An 18,390-nucleotide genomic window follows, 5' to 3' on the forward strand; every position below is an offset into this window, starting at 1 on the left:
ATACTTGCTTTTTTCTGGAAGCTATTAACTTATTTTACATATTTGAATTTTCCTGAGGACCCTGTGACACAGCAAAGTACCTTGCTACGTGGTAATCCTGATGACTTCCTAGAGTTTACCTGGCAGAAGTCCAAAGGGATGCTCAGTCTATATTGAATTGACACTTGTACAAAAAGTAGGAAATCAAAGCTTTCTTTCTAACTAGACTAAGGATCACAACCAAAATACTTAAGAAAAAAATTGAGAAAGTGAAGAATTGCCATGGGAAGGAACAGGGTCAATGGGCAATAAAAATAAATTTACTGTATACATTATATTTTTACCATTACACTACTGAAGGATTAATCATAACTAACCAACCCTAAGTAACAAGACAAAATTAAAATTAAATCACTAAATTGGGGCTATTTTAAAAGAAAGTCAATAAAATGGAAGGCTAGTAATACATTTGCCATAGAAAAAATACACAGTAATTCTATTTGAATAATCAAGATTTTATAAACAAAATTAGAAACTGCTATTACATACTATGTATTCCAATCATGTCTGATTTTATAGGTAGTATTTTAAGAAAGTAGGTATTTTAACAACTGTTTACTCAACAATTAAGGTGTTACCATGGTACCTTCCATGAAGTCACAAAACTACACTTAATAATTTATCTTGAATTTTACAAATTTTGTCTGTTCCACATACATCACTATCAATATCAGTTGCTATATTAACTATCATATGATAGCTAACTTCAGCTATCATTATCAACATTAGTTCTATATTTCTGAATGATTTAAATAAATTATCTTTGCTAAAAGGAAATGGAAAATTAAAAATTAACCACCTTTGAAAAGACTGAGACGAGAGGCTGAAAACTGGGATTGGTTTGAAAATCTGTATGCAAAAGATTAGCTATTTCTACAAGTCTAGAAAATCGCCCTCCTTCACACCCCTAACCTCCAGTTTTGTTCTCTGAAGAAATGAAACTAGAGAGGCTCAGTTTCAAGGATATCTTACCCAGTGGCAGGCAAAGGTTAAAGCCCAATGCTGAAAAAACTGAGAGTGCTTACATCGAACCTTTCCACCCCGTCCTCCATCTTGCTTTCAGAACATTTGCAATTAGGCAGGAAACTGTTAGGTTATTTTCTGGAGAAACGGAATGGTCTCACAGAAAAGAGCCATAGACACTGACACTTTTGCTCCCACGAAAAAAGTCACACCACTTGTACCACCCTAAGGGAAAGCCTCCTCAACAAGCCCTACCCAATGTAAATATGGTTCCCAATTAGCATTTTTTCAATATGAACAGACAGCCAAGGGTGCTCAAAGAAAGAGAAAGCAAAAATAAACAGGGGAAAAAGAGTGACTGTGCTTGCACTTGTAGCAAATATTCTCATACAAGCTAAACTCTTTACCACCTATTTTACCTACTAGTGTTTATTATTTGCATGTGCTGTTTCTTTTGCCTAAAACACATGCCCTTGTCATGTCCTCCTCCAGTAGGCTAACTCTTCATCTTTTAGAACTTTTTTTTTTTTTTGCGGTACGCGGGCCTCTCACTGTTGTGGCCTCTCCCGCTGCGGAGCACAGGCTGTGGACGCGCAGGCTCAGCGGCCATGGCTCACGGGCCCAGCCGCTCCGCGGCATGTGGGATCTTCCCGGGCCGGGGCACGAACCCGTGTCCCCTGCATCGGCAGGCAGACTCTCAACCACCGCACCACCAGGGAAGCCTCATCCTTCAGAACTTTTAAATCCAGTCATCTTATTAAAGAGACTTTTCTACTACCTTACATAGTTTATCTCTATACATAGCACATACATTTGTTTGTTTACTTATTCATAATCTATTTCTCTCTGTCGAGTGAAAGCTAAGGGCTCAGACTTTTATCTTAGTCATTGTGATCCCAACAATTTACACACAGTAAGCACTCAATAAATGTTGAATATATGTTAATAAGTGTTGTTGAATGTCTCAGTGAATGAATAAATGCAGCTTTATGATATTCTTGGAAGAGATAACAATTTCTTTACATCTCAGGATTATTTTTACATCACTTACCTATTTCTTTTTTCCAGTCTTTCCACTGCAGCCCTATAAAGCCCTATATAAATCTCTTAGTCTTTGCTTTCTCAATTATCCTTTATCAATAGTAAAATGTAGAAACAGTTTATTTTATGAAGGAACTTCTGAAAAGTTACTATATCATTTCAAGTGTATCTGTCAGGCACTTAAACCCATTTGGAAACTTAAACCTAGAACTCCAGAGAAATGGACTGGTTGGCTGGATCCCCTAAATACATCATATACCTTTGCAAGAACTATAATTCATCTTCTTCTCTCTTAATAGTGTTTTTAAGAGTGTAGGTTCTGCTAACATAGCTCACAACATATGTAAACTATTAGGAACCAGGAACAAAGATATGGGAGATTAGCAAACAAAAAATATCAATTCAAAGCAAGGAAACAGAGGAAATGCTTGAAAATTCTGAGAGCTGAACTTAATATATACTAATTTCCCAGGGTCAAGTTATTAATTTCTCAATATTAGTTTCCAAATTGGAACCTCTTTTGCTTTTTATGACAGGAAAAAATACTGTTATTGCCATTCAGGGACAACCTGAAATAAGAAAAGCTGCAGAAAGATCAGGTTTAAAGGAAAGATTAGGAATTTGGTTTAGGACATGTGAAGTTTGAGATGCATGGAGATGTAAATTAGGCAACTCGATACACAAATACAGAGTTTAGGGGAGGGGTCTGGGCTGAGGATGTATATTTAAATATAAATGGTGCTTAACGGAATCTAAAAAAAAAGAAAAGAAAAAACTGGTTCTGATGAACCTAGGGGCAGGACAGGAATAAAGACGCAGACATAGAGAATGGACTTGAGGACACCGGGAGGGGGAAGGGTAAGTGAAGAGAGAGAGTAGCACTGATATACATACACTACCAAATGTAAAATAGATAGCTAGTGGGAAGCAGCCGCATAGCACAGGGAGATCAGCTCGGTGCTTTGTGACCACCTAAAGGGGTGGGATAGGGAGGGTGGGAGGGAGACGCAAGAGGGAGGAGATATGGGGATATACGTACATGTATAGCGGATTCACTTTGTTATAAAGCAGAAATTAACACACCATTGTAAAGCAATTATACTCCAATAAAGATGTTAAAAAAAAAAATCTGTATAGATGTACCTAACCATATAGATGTTACTTAAAATTATGAAAATAAATGAGATCACTAAAAGTAAAATGTAAGCTGAGAAGAGATTGTGAGAGAAATTGGTAAAAGACACAAACACTACTTTTTTCTTATTCTAGAAGGATGTTCCAAAATTATTTCTATCAACATTTCTTTAACACTGGCTTATTATTAAGGTGTTGAGAATTTATGAAATGAGAAAGGTATCATTTACAGGGATGCTGATTTTTGATAAATTTGGGGGGAGTGGGGTAAGAAAGATAAAGCCAATTTAGTAAATATTGTCCCAAAAGAATCCAGTGTGAAAATTTAACCAAAAGAAGAGGAAGAACTCATCATAAATGTTTCCAAGTGGAGTTTCCCCCGCTTCTTTAAGCCCCAAATCTCCTTTTTCTCTTTCTCCTTTACCCTTTTACCTCACTCATCAAGAAGTCCTCATCTTCCAATACAAGAACTCAAAGATTTTTGGCTGGCATTCAATTCTTTGGGATAAGAAAAAAAAGAAAAGTGAAATGCTAATTCAAATGGTTCTAAAAAGCCTTTCTGAATGGGAGAGAAAAGAGGCACTGAATTTTTTCTACCCATTGTTCACTGCTTTGCATATATTAGCACTTAATCACACACACACACACACACACAAAATCATCTATCCTTTACAACCCTTCCAGGGACATTTTTTGAATTTGTTCATGTCACTTTTCTGCTTAAATTTCTCCAGAAACATCCACTATGTAAATAAAATAAAAGCTAAATTTTTTTTACTAGTTTTGTTGATTCTCTAAAAATAAAAGAAATAATGCTTTATGCATTACTCTGTAACTTTGTTGCCTTGCTTTATTTTATGTCATGAAGAATTTTCCATGTCCATATACTCTGGATTAGCATTGCATAGTATGGACATACTTGTACCTGTGTACAAAGAGAATTCCATTGTTTTTAATAATTAAAAAATAAACAGGACTTTCCTGGTGGCACAGTGATTAAGAATCCGTCTACCAATGCAGGGGACAACAGGTTCAAGCCCTGGTCCGGGAAGATCCCACATGCCGCAGAGCAACTAAGCCCGTGTGCCACAACTGCTGAGCCCGTGTGCCACAACTACTGAAGCCCACGTGCCTAGAGCCCATGCTCCACAACAAGAGAAGCCACCACAATGAGAAGCCCGCGCACCACAACGAAGAGTAGCCCCTGCTCACCGCAACTAGGGAAAGCCCCTGAGCAGCAACAAAGACCCAGCACAGCCAAAAAATTAAAAAATAAAATTAATTAATTAATTAAAAAACAAAATAAATCAATTTAAATACTCATAAATAAGGCAAATATATACACAGCAGCATGACATATTATCAATTTAATAAATATAGCTTGAATGAATGAATCAGTGAATGAATTTCTACCTTCCCAACCTTACCTACATTTTCTACCATAAAAATACTGCACTTTAGTTACCCAAATGAACTTTTAGTTTCCCCAGTTTTCTCTCTCACATTTTATATCATTGCACATGCAGTGCTTCTTTCTTGAACAAGCACCTATTATTTATCCAAATTCCTATTAAACTTTCAGGTCCCTGAAGAAATATTATACTTTCATGTAAAATTAGGTACTGCTTCTATGATTCCACTATACTTTGTCTTCTCAAAACCTGCTTGTACCTAACATACAGTTAATAATATCTCCAAATTATTACTGGGCCTCCCTACCAGGTACCTATTTAAAAGGATAATAAGAAGCCATCATGAACAACTTTGTCAATACATGCTACAATTTAGATGAAATACATTCTTGAAAGACTCAAACTACCAAAGCACACTGAATAAGATGACCTTAATAGCCCTATATCTCCTAAACACCTTGAATTGGTAGTTAAAAATCACCCCATAAAGAAAATTCCAGGTCCAGATAGCTTCATTTGTGAATTCTATAAAACATTTATAGTGAAGTAATACCAATTCTACATGAGTTTTTCCAGAAGACTGAAAAGGAGAAAATATTCTCTAACTCATTCTGTGAGGTTAACATTACCCCCCAATACCAAAATCGGACAAAGACATTATTAAAAAAAAAAAACTACTGAACAATAGCCTTCATACATATAGATGCAAAAAACTATAAACAAAATTTTGGCAAGTCATATCTAATGATATATTAAAAGAATAATACATCATGACCAAATTGGGTTTATCTCAGAAATTCAAAGTTGAGGTAACATTCTAAACCAATCAATGCAATTCACTGTATTAAACTAAAAAACGAAAAACCATATATATGATCATCTCAATAGATGCAGAAAAAGCATTTGACAAAATCCAACATCCATTCTTGATAAAAATTCTCAGCAAACTAGGTATAGAAGGGAATTTTGTCAGCCTGATAAAGGTCATTTACAAAAACCCTAGAGCTAGCATCACATTTAATGATGAAAGACAGAATGCTTTCCCACTAAGATCAGGAACAAGACACTGATGTCTGCTATTGCCACCTTATTCCACATTGTACTAGAGGGTCTAGCAGTGAAATAAGCCAAGAAAGAAATGTCTTTTATGATTAAAAGGAAGAAGTAAAACTATCTTTAATCTCAAAACACATGATCATCTTTGTAGAAAATACCATTGGAATCTTTAAAAAGCTACTTAAAGTAATAAATAAACTTAGCACAATTTTACAAAATCAACTGCATTTTTATATACTCATGACGAACAATTAATAAGTTAATTTTTTTAAGTGCCATTTACAATAACATCAAAAAAAGGACAAGAGGTGTGAAAACACTGAAAACCACAAAAATTGCTGAGAAATTAAAAAAGACCTAAACAAATGGAGAGATATACCTTGGCTGTAGGTAGGAAGAATTCTCATTGTTAAGATGTCAATCCACGAGGTCCAGCCCAAACCCAAGAGGAGGGGATTACACAAAGTCCTGAACATCAGGAGGCAGAGATCATCGGGGGCCATCTTAGAAGACTGCCTACCATGGGTACCAATATTAGTAAAGTATCTCTGCATTAATTTTTGTTGAACACCCTTATAATTTCTCTAAAAGGACTCTGGAGCCAGACTACCTGGTTTAAATTCTGGGTCTTCTAATTAATGTGTTAGCTTGCCAAACATTTAACTTCTTCATGCCTCCGTTTCCTCATCTATAAAATAGAGATAATAATAGAACCTATCTCATGCAGTTATTGTGAGGTTTAAATGATTAAATATAATTCTGAAAAGTACCAAGTATTTGGCACATAATAAACAACTGCACAAATACATCCATAAAAACAACATAAATATTTACTTACTATTCATTAAAGTTGTGTTGATTACAACACATCCTTCTTTGATTTAACTACTTAATGATGCCCATTACAAAAAAAGAACAGTTGTAGCCAAGATGTGTACAAATATAATTTACTAAATTGCATGCTATTTAGTAAACCTTAGGCATTGAAGGAAAAGTTATCTTCTTATTTGCATTTTTAAATCAAAGTTTAACAAGCAAACATATGTAATGCCTGGGATGACCATAATCCTGTTTTACCTGGTCCTCGTTTGTGCCTATTATCTAGGCAAAACTGCCAATGGTACACTCTTTCACTCTTAAAGTGTCCCAGACTGCACAAAAATTAAGGTCACTGAAGTGTGTCATAATCCTAGATTGGAATGGAAGCTGAATCTAGATAAACACATCTGCGTAAGGAGCAAACAAACCAGGGATGAAGAAAGAAAGAAAGAAAGAAAAACCTGAAAAAGGAGGAAGAAAGGTATAGGCAGTGGGGATAGGTAAGAATGGTAGAGCCAGAGTGGCAAGAGAATAATAAATGCTTCAAAATGTTCAAATACCAAAACCAATACATCCACAACCCAAACTCAAGATTCCCCTGCTGCCTGTAAACCTAGCATATTCTTAAAAGCTCAGTAATACTTCATAAAAAAATTAACTGGCATTTCCTTAAGGATTAAAAAAAAAATCCATAAATGAATACCAAAAAAATATTAAGGTACCACATTTAATTTCCTTTTCCTCTGTTTGTAATATATAATCATAAAGTCAATATATAACTCTGAAATATTCTTTAAAAATTTTTTAAAAACTTGTTTAAATCCACACATTACAGGCCAAGTTTTAGCAAGAAATGATTTTTATAGCTATTTTTAATTTCCCACCTGAAAACATTAGTTGACTTTGGAAATTCTAATCCCTTTAAAATCCAGCAGCATCAAAGCAAATACTCATGATCCCGTAAGAGGATAAATATGTTCATTTTAATTAAAGACTAAATTATGTCTGTCACTTGGTGTGCAATTTTTGCATCTGTACTTTGAGTTGCATTTATATGCCCTATGCATTTCATTAATGAAAAATTGAAAATAAAGTACATTTTTTGAAGAATAGCCTATTAACAGAGACACTCTTAAAAGATCTGTATCTTGAATTTTCAAGAATTTAGGCTAATAAGAGGAAAGACGTCCTCGTATGTTCTACAACATGGATGAATCTTGAAAACACTATGCAAAGTAAAAGAAGCCAGTCACAAAAGACTGTATATTGTATGATTCCATTCATACAAAAAGTCTAAAAATAAGCAAAGCTATAGAGACAAAAAGTAGATTACAGAATTTAAGTTCTGTTTTCTCTTCTTAAATTCTGTTTCTAGAGTATCAAGTACAAACTATTAATCATTTCTTGACCTAATTATAGAGTGTCATAGTCCATTATTTTAAAAGAGTTAATAAATGTCAAGTTGATTTAGATGGGCACTAAAGATAAGCCTAATAGATCTAGACTATAGAAACAAGCAATGTAAGTTACTACCACTGATATTTTAACTAAAAACAGATCACAAAAATGGAAGATCAGTTTCAATAAAGCACCATTATTCAATAAAGCATCATATGGTCATATTTCGAAAAATGTATACATTATAGCACTAACTCTGGTATTCAGAACTAAAATGTCAGGTATAGTTGATACACTATAGAGAAGTAACCATTGTTTCTAAAGTGTATCACTTTAGGGCTTCCCTGGTGGTGGAGTGGTTAAGAATCCGACTGCAAACGCAGGGGACACGGGTTCAAGCCCTGGGCCAGGAAGATCCCACATGCTGTGGAGCAACTAAGCCCTGCCACAACTACTGAGCCTGAGCTCTAGAGCCCGCGAGCCACAACTACTGAAGCCCACGTGCCACAACTACTGAAGCCCACGTGCCTAGAGCCCGTGCTCCACAACAAGAGAAGCTACGGCAGCGAGAAGCCTGCGCACTGCAATAAAGAGTAGCCCCTGCTCAAAGCAACTAGAGAAAGCTGGCACGCAGCAACGAAGACCCAATGCAGCCAAAATAAATAAATAATTTTATTTTTAAAAAAGTATATCACTTTAGAAAGTGACATGAAACTGCTCAATGATGTGGCAAAAATAGTAAGATTTAATAAAGCTAGGAGAATGATATCAGCAAGGTGGTGAAGTAGAAGATATCAACCTTCATCACCCAACAGAAAACAAAAATTAGATAGCAATCCACAAATGAAAGTAGCCCTGGGAGGGCTCAACAGTACGATTAAGAACCTACAGTAACATAGTAGGGCAAAAAATGGAGAATAACTGCATAGAAAGGATCACTGGGGAGATCAGCTTAGTGGAGATGTCTAAAGGCAACTAGGAACAAAGAGGAAGGGTGGGAACTATCAGCCACAAGCCTCAAGAGCCTTGACAACAGCTGTGGACTCGCCAAAGCTTTCACAGCGGAAGACACCGTAATGCTGGTTTTCACAAGCCCCAGCAGCTTGCTCCAGAGGATACTGGCAGTTTTTACCACCAAGGTGGCCAAAAGCTATTGCTGCCACAGATTCTGGGGAAGGAGATGTCACTGTGTCCACCCCAAGAAGGAGCTGCTGTTGTGCTGGACTAGGAAAAGAACTTCCAGCACTCCCCAACCCTGAGCACATCCCAGACTCCAGAGTCATAGCTGCTCCACCTGTTCCCACACTCCAGAGCCCCAATCTAGGGCCACTCTGTGGCATCCATGCTCCAGACTCCACCCCTGTCTCTGTTCCACACACTTCAAGCTAGCCAGCGCCTGGACCCAAGTACCACTGTTGCTCTCTATGTACTCATGCTTCAGACTCCGTCTTCACGGCCACTTCACACATACCTGCAACTCATACATCACTGCTGCTGTGGTACAGCCAGCACACCAACCCGAGAGCTGCTGTCACTCTGCAAGCACTAGCACTTCAGTCCCCAGCTCCATGACTGCTCCACAGGTGCCCACACATCAGACACCAGCACTGGTGTAAGCTCTTCCAAGCTGGACCCAGCACCAAGAGAAATCCCCTGCACCATGACCTATGTGAGAAAAAGATATCAGATGGTCTCCAGCAGCCTTTGCTGCTGGTGCAGACAAAAGCAGCCTTGGCTGTTGGGGACCCCTGAAATCTTCATCAATGCTAGCTCAGCTGATGAAACTGCATGAAGACTACAGTGCTGGGCCTTCTCCAGAGCTAGAAATGCTTCAGCTTTAAGGATACATATAGACTGAAAGTGAAGGGATGGAAAAACATATAAAAGATATTTCATGCAAATGGAAACCAAAATAGAAAAGGGATAGTTAAACTCATTATCAGACAAAATAGACTTTAAGTCAAAAGCTGAAAAAGAGATGAAGAAGGTCATGATATAATGATAAAGGGATCAATTCATCAAGAGTATACAACAATTGTAAATATATATGTACTCCAAAATCAGAGCACCTTAACGTATTAAGCAAATACTGGAAGATCAGAAGGCAGAAATAGGCAGCAATACAATAACAGTAAGGAACTTCAATACCTCAGTTTCAACAATGGACATACAGATCACTCAGACAGAAAATCAATAAGAAAATGTTGGACTTGAACTATATTTTAGACCAAACAGACATAACAGACATGTACAGAACACTGAATGCAACAGAAGCAGAATACACATTCTTCTCCAGCACATCAGGAACATTCTCCAGCCTAGATCATATAATAGGTCACAAAACAAGTGTCAACAAATTTGAGATTAAAATCATGAACACAATGGTATGAAACTAGATACCAACAACAGGAAAAAAAGCAGGAAATACATGGAAATTTTAAAACACACACTGCTGTGCAAACAATGTACCAAAGAAGAAATCAAAAGAATAATCAAAAACTATCTTGACACAAACAAAAATGGGAAAACAATGTACCAAAACTTATGGGATACAGCAAAAGTGTATCTATGAGGGAAGTTTACAGCAATAAATGACTACATTAGAAAAAGGAAATATCTCAGACAAACAACCTAACTTTACAACTTACAGAAAATAGAAAAAGAAGAACAAACTAAGCCCAAAGTTAGTAGAAGGAAGGAAATAACAAAGGTCAGAACAGAAATAAATGAAATAGAGGTTAGAAGACCAATAGAAAAGATCAAGAAAACTAAGACCTGGTTTTCCGAAAAAAAATAAACAAAATTGACAAACCTTTAGCTAAACTAAGAAAAAAAGAGAGAAGACTCAAATAAGTAAAATGAGTAATGAAAGAGGAGACATTAAAACTGATACCACATAAATACAAAGGATCATACGAGGCTACAGCCAACAATTATATACCAACAAATTGGATAACCTAGAAGAAATGGCTAAACTATTCGAAACATACAACCTATCAACTGAATCATGAAGAAATAAAAAAACACATAGACCTATGATGAGTAAGGAGATTAAATCAGTAATCAAAAATCTCCCAACAAAGAAAGTCCAGTGCTAGATGGCTTCACTGGTGATGTCTACAGAACATTTAAAGAGGAATAATACCAACCCTTCTTAAACTCTTCCCAAATATTGAAGAGAAACGAACATTTCCAAAGTCATTTTAAGAGGCCAGAATTACTCCGATACCAAAGCCAAATAAGGATACTACAAGAAACAAAATTACAGGCCAATATCCCTGGTGAACATAGATGCAAAAGTCCTAAACAAAATACTAGCAAACCAAATGCAGCAGAGTTTTGAAAGGATCATACACAATGAAGTAGGATTCATCCCTAGGATGCAAGGATGGTTCTACATTCACAAATCAAAAAATCTGATACACCACATGAACAGAATAAAGGATAAAAATCATATGATCATCTTAATAGCTGTAGAAAAAGTATTTGACAAAACTCAACAGCTGTTCATAATAAAAACTCTCAACAAATTAGGAATAGATGGAATACACCTCAACAAAACAAAGGCCATATATGACGAGCCCACAGCTAACATTATACTCAATGTTGAAAGTCTAAAAACTTTTCCTCTAAGATTAGGAAGAAGACAAGGATGCCCACTCTTTCCACTTTTATTCAATATAGTACTGGAAGTCCTAGCCAGAGCAATTAGGCAAGAAAAGGAAACAAAATGTATCCAAATTAGAAAGGAAGAAGTAAAATTCTCTGTTTGCAGATGACATAATCTTATATACAAAAAACCTAACAACGCTACCAAAAAACTGTTAGAACTAATAAATGAATTTACTAAAGTTGTAGCATACAAAATCAACATGCAAAAATCAGCTGCATTTTGATACACTAACAATGAGTTATCTAAAAGCAATCCCATTTACAATAGCATCAAAAACAATTAAATACTTAGGAATAAATTTAACCAAGGAGGTGAAAGATCTATACTGGAAACTATAAGATATTGATGAAAAAAATTGAAGACAAAACACCTAAATGGAAAGCTACTGCTTGTTCTTGGACTAGAAGAATTAATGTTGTTAAAATATCCATACTACCCAAAGCAATCTACAGATGCAATGAAATTCCTATTAAAATTCCAATGACATTTTTCACAGAAATAGAAAAAAAATCTTAAAATTCATATGGAACCACTAAAGATCTCAAATAGACAAAGCAATCTTAAGAAAGAAGAACAGAGCTGGTGTCATCACACATCCTGATGTCAAACTATATTTTAAAGCTAAAGTAATCAAAATAGTATGGTACTGGCATAAAATCAGATATATAAACCAGTGGAACAGAATCAACAGCCCAAAAATAAACCCATGCATATATGACCAACTAATCTTTGACAAGGGCATCAAGAACATACAATGGGGGGAAAGGATAGTCTCTGAAATAGATGATGTTGGGAAAACTGGATATCCATATGCCAAAAAAAATGAAATCAGACCCCTATCTCACACAACTCACAAAAATAAACTCAAATTGATTAAAAACTTAAATGTAGGACCTGAAACTAAATCTCCTAGAACAAAGCATAGATGAAAATCTCCTTGACATTGGTCTAAGCAATGATTTTTTAAATATGACACCAAAAGCACAGGCAACAAAACAAATATAAACAAGTGGGACTACATCAAACTGAAAAGCTCCTGCATGGTATAGGAAACAATCAACAAAATGAAAAGGCAGTGTAAGAAATGGGAGAAAATATGTGCAAACCATATATTTGATAAGGGATTAATACCTAAAATATATAAAAATTATACAACCCAAGAACAACAAAAAAAAAAATTCCAATTTAAAAATGGGCAAAGGATTTAAACAGACATTTTTCCAGAGGTAACAAAAATGGCCAACAGGCACATGAAAAGGTGCTCAACATCACCAATCATCAGGGAAATGCAAATCAAAACCACAATGAGATATCACCTCAAACCTATTAGGATGTCTATTATCAAAAAGATAAGAGATGACAAATATATTGAGGATATGAAGAAAAGGGAACGCTTGTACACTGTTGGTGGGAATGTAAATTGGTACAGCCATTATGGAAGACAGTATAGAGGTTCCCGAAAAATTTTAAATAGTACTATATGACCCAGCAATCCCACTTCTGGGAATATACCCAAAGGAAGTGAAATTAGTAAATTAGTATCTTGAAGAGGTATCTGTACTCCACATTCACTGGGGCATTATTTACAATAGTCAAGATACGGAGACAACCTAAGTGACCATTAACAGATGAACAGATAAAGAAAAGGTGAAATGCATACACACACACACACACACACACACACACACACACACACACACACACTGGAATATTAGTCAGTCATAAAAAAGAAAGAAATCTTGTCATCTGTGACAATGTGGATGAACCTGGAGGGCATTTTGCTATGTGAAACAAGCCAGATAGAGAAAGACAAATACTGTTTGATCTCAGTTACATGTGGACTCTTTAAAAAAAAAAAAATGTTGAACTCATAGAAACCAAGGATAGAATGGGAGTTGCCCAGAGTTGGGGGTGGGGGTGGGGGTAGAGTAAATGGGGAGATATTAGTCAAAGGGCACAAACTTTTAGCTATAAAATGAATAAATTCTGAGGATCTAAGGTACAGCATGGTGACTACACATAATATTATATGTATACTTGAAATTTGTTAAGAGAGTATAAGCATTCTCATCCAAAAAAGGAAAAAAAAAAGATAACTATGAGATGGATATGTTAATTAACTTGATTACAGCAATCAGCTCACAATGTATATGTACATCAAATCATCACACTGTACACTTTAAATATACATAATTTTGTTTGTCAATTATACCTCAGGGTTTTTTTTGGTTTTAATTTTAATTTTTTTGTCTGCGCCTCACGGCTTGTGGGATCTTAGTTCCCTGGCCAGAGACTGAACCCAGGCCCTCACAGTGAAAGCACAGAGTCCTAACCACTGGGCCACCAGGGAATTCCCAGCCTCAGTTTTTTTAAAAAAGGTTAGATAAAGCTAACTGATATATAACAGATTTCACTATATATTATACATACATATATACTTACACATAAAAATAAACATAAATGTATATAAAAATTTAAAAATATATGTATATATTAATCATTTTTAATATGCTCTTTGGTCTTAATTCAATACTTTTGATACCAGATAAAACAACAAAATTTTATTTTTAAATTTTCTTTCTGTCTAGTTATGGTGATCTGATATCTTTGTACAGCAGTTTGTTTTAAAATTATATCAATAAAATATCATTTGCTAAGAGGAGATAACATTTTGAGTTTTTATACTTTTTTCCAAAAGTAACTATGATTACCTAATTAACTAGGTTCCAAATGGTTTTCTGCTTAAAACATTTAAATCCCTAGGACAAAATTTGGCCTAGTAGAGATAAACATATCCATCAATTTTTCTCTGGAATTCTTGATAAACACATTATATATTCTCCCTAGTGAGCTGACATTTTGAGCAAACATAAATCATGATCTTACCTCTAAATGGTGGAGTCACAACCCTGAACATGTTAATAAGTGAGTTACATGAAGCAATTTTCAAAGTTAATATAGAATTATCTATGGAATGCTCATAATTATTTTTACTAAAAGTAGAACTGTGATTTAAACATATGTTCAATTTCACAAATCCAAAATATATAAGGGAGAGTCAAGAACTGGTAAAACCCCCAACCAATAAAAACTTAAATATTAGAGATAATACTCAGATAGTCATCTCATTTAGGTAAGTCACTCTGTGGCCCTAATAATTCAAAGATAACTGTAGACTTTTAAGTAAGCTAAAAGTTAATTTGAGACTTCAATAACAATTCAAAAAGGCATTCTACACTGTCCCAAAGGGCATTTTTCTAACCTCCATTACATAACTAATCTAAAATGATATGAGGTATGAATTTTTTGTAGTACTGTTCTTTAAATCCTGAGATGATTTCTAGTGCTATCTGAACATCAGGAGAAAAGTTTCAAAAGAAAATTTTGTGTTCAAATCTCAGACATCAAACAGGCACTCAAAGTAGCTTACAGAAGCAAAGAAGAGCTCTGCAGAGGATCAGAAAAATATCTGGGCCAATTCAGAGTAACAAGTCAGACAGTTGAATGTTGTAGCCAGTACAAAGAAAGGGTGGCTAACCGCCCAGATGTATTTCCCTACTCAAATACTTGTAAATGTGCACTCTTAGTATAACTCCTGTCATTTGATGCAAAAGTTAAAAAGCCGGGAATTCCCTGGTAGTCCAGTGGTTAGGACTTGGCACTTTCACTGCAGGGGGGCCTGGGTTCAACCCCTGGTCAGGGAACTAAGATCCCGCAAACTGCGCAGTACAGTGCAGGGCAGCCAAATAAATAAATAAATTGGTTTAAAAACAAATGTTAAAAATCCAATGCAGACACAATAATAAAAATGTGAAGCATCAAGAGCCCACTGGGCATTGCCTTTTTTGCGGAGAGGTAGGGTTTTATAAATATAAGTACAGATGCCAATGCAAATATCTGTGATCATTCTGTTAAACATATATAACAGATATTTTCCTCTAGTAATTTCATTGAAACTAATCATATCATATATATTTTTACACAAAAGTTTCTATATTTGCACAATTCCTAGTATATTTTTAACTCCTCAAATATATTTGGAAACCATTCCAGACCACAAGACCTGAGGAATTGCAGAATTTATCAGACTGACGTGTCAACACATATGAATATAGAACCTTAAAATGTTGGTTTTATTCAGCAAGTGTATCATAATCAAAGTTTTTTGGTTTACAATGTGAGGTAGATGAAGTCAATTAAAATAAGTGTAACTGTAAAAAAATAAATGAACTCAGAAACTTTAACTCTACAACTCAGTTAACAGGAACATTTTTCAAAAAGCTAAATTCACATTATCTTACTGGGTCTCAATATTCTGATCCTGTATACTTTATACTCCCCCTCCACAGAGTCTAATGTGGAGTCAATGGGCACACCACAGATGACGCATATGTTAAATACTGCCTTGCAAATTAAAAGAAATAATCCACTTAGCCAAGATAGAATAACGCTTCCATTTTGCTCATTTGTTTATTTGTTATTACTTGTTTTCATTTTTAAATACTAATAAGAGATCAAAAGAGAAGCATCTTTAAATGATTTAAGCATGGTTCTAACCAACCATGATTAGAGTATTAAAAAATTAAGACAGACAGCAAAGTATAATCAAAGAAGACAGGATCACCAGGGCTTGAGCCCTGCTCTTTCACTTAAATATTTTGAACTGGTCTCCTCATTTCTTACATGGGAAAAATAATAAGAATATCTACTTCACAGAATTTTTGTTGGAGAGTAAGGAGAAAATGGATCTGAATACAGTTTTATAAAACAGGAAAGAAATATATGAATTCACTGGGTTATCATCAAGTAATAATTTTGCCTGAGGGAAAAACTATTCAACATATAGTATAGTAAATATGCTTCTTTATACCTCTTAATTAAAATATTTTAAATTAAATAAACATTCATCTAAGTAAACTGAGTAACCACCGATGTCCTCCTCCCTTTTAACAATTTGGAGGTAAGACTAATTAATATATTTTATAACCAAGAGTGATGACCCATTTTTATGTTTAAAACAGATTTTTCTCATACTTTTCAATCTTGCTTTTAGCATGTATTTTGTTCAATTACCAAAACATATATGTGCTTCCAGTTAAAATTTATGAATAGACCTTAGGAGAAGAAAAGATATATATTAAACTTCTAAGTAAACTCTAAATCTTTTCTCTTATTTGGTTCATTTAATGCAAACACAACAATACTGCAGTATATTCTTTCTCAGTGGTGAATAATAAATTACCATTTTGCTTTCTCTGTACTCATTACCTGAATGAGACTTTAGATAGAACCAAATATAGTTACAATATCAAACACAATAATCAAAGGTAAAATACTTGCAACAAACCATACCTAGTAATAAGAACTGCATTATCGTGGTGGGCAATCCCATTTTCTGGAATGGTGTTTCCATCACTTTGGTGGGAGAGAATGGATTTCTGCCATTTACAGAAGCTATCGAGGGACTTGTCTGCATGGTGGTTTATCTCCAAGTTTGGCTGCAATACAACATGCATACCAGAAATGTTCCAAACAAATTACTAAGGTCAGTTGTTAAAACTTTTGAAGGCTAAAGTGGGACTATAATTAGAAGTAGTGGTTTCTAGGAATAACCTCTTGCCAATTTTTATCTCTGTAATATTTGACCTAGAATTAATTTAGTGTATTATTGAACAGACATTCTTTCCAGTTCCAGCTTTAATGATAATGTGAATATATGTGATTATCAGCCTACAAAACCAACCAAAACCACTTTATAAGGTCTGCCATGCAAATGCTCATCTTTATACTGAAACATATAGCTAACACACATACATATAGCTTTAACATGACATAAGAGGTATATTCTTGTAAACTCTTTCAAATTTGCTTAAAATATTAAATGCTTAGAGCTGAAAGACATAGTCAACTAGAACTTTCTAAGAGGAACAATAATAAAATATATTATTCTTTAATACATAATTCTACAGTCTGTCTGTTAAGAGCTTTAGATTTATAAACTAACTCATTCTTACCTGATCTTCTGTGAGAACAATTAAACGGGCCACTATAATATTCACAACGTTTCCTAGGCTGGAATCACGGTAAAGTTTGGCAACCTGACCTCCAGAAAATAAGAAAAGACACAAAGTCAGACAAAAATCATAAGGTGATTGTTTGATTTTATTTTTAAAGTGGTAAAACAATTTTTCATCCATTTAACCACTGCTTATATAAAAAGATTCTTTTATCCCATACCACTTAGAACTCTACCCTCAAGATGCCTTGGTAAAAGATTTGTTATACAAGTCTACTTCAAGAAAAATTGTCTCCTAAAGGTGAATTACAACATAGTAATTAATTAAGAGGGTGAGCTGATCTAAATGAACAATAAGGTCACCTTTAAATTTATTTTCTATGGAACTGAAAAAGTAATAGATCGATTCTTTCTAACTTTTGATGAGTTAATTCTCAAAATCATTATTTCACAATAAAAATCCATGACCTTAGTCAAAAATCATAACAAACTATTAAGTTAAAAATTATATAGAGGGATCAAACTTACAATATTCATCACACTCAAAATGTAATGTTCAATGTCTTTGCGGCCATGGTAGCCCACCATCATTTTGTCTGCCACTACTAATGTCTCCACAAACCGCTCAATGCTTACTGATCTCTTCTGTCTCTGGTGGATATGTATGCCATTAATTGGTAGTGAAGAAGGAAAAGCAGATGTGTCATTCAACCACCAAGGCTTGCCACTTCTTAGGAGGTCTACAATAAAAACAATTATCTAGTTCACATAGGTTCACTAATTAAACGTATTTATTCATGGAGTTTTCATGTAGACATACTTCTCATAAATTCTCTAAC

At 34.8% G+C, this 18,390-nt stretch overlaps 1 protein-coding gene across 1 annotated transcript in view; it reads right to left on the reverse strand.

Moving 5' to 3' along the window:
* Positions 1 to 18,390, reverse strand: part of ADAMTS6 (ADAM metallopeptidase with thrombospondin type 1 motif 6) — a 266,226-nt gene that overhangs the window by 229,432 nt on the left and 18,404 nt on the right. Inside the window, exons 4-6 of the mRNA XM_067730807.1 lie at positions 18,080 to 18,291; positions 17,550 to 17,633; positions 16,888 to 17,033 (exon numbers count right to left, since the gene is read on the reverse strand). Of these exons, the coding sequence (XP_067586908.1) occupies positions 16,888 to 17,033; positions 17,550 to 17,633; positions 18,080 to 18,291 (442 nt within the window). The remainder of the gene's footprint in view (positions 1 to 16,887; positions 17,034 to 17,549; positions 17,634 to 18,079; positions 18,292 to 18,390) is intronic.

This window comes from Pseudorca crassidens, chromosome 3 (genome assembly GCF_039906515.1).
Source record: "Pseudorca crassidens isolate mPseCra1 chromosome 3, mPseCra1.hap1, whole genome shotgun sequence".
NCBI lineage: Eukaryota > Metazoa > Chordata > Mammalia > Artiodactyla > Delphinidae > Pseudorca > Pseudorca crassidens.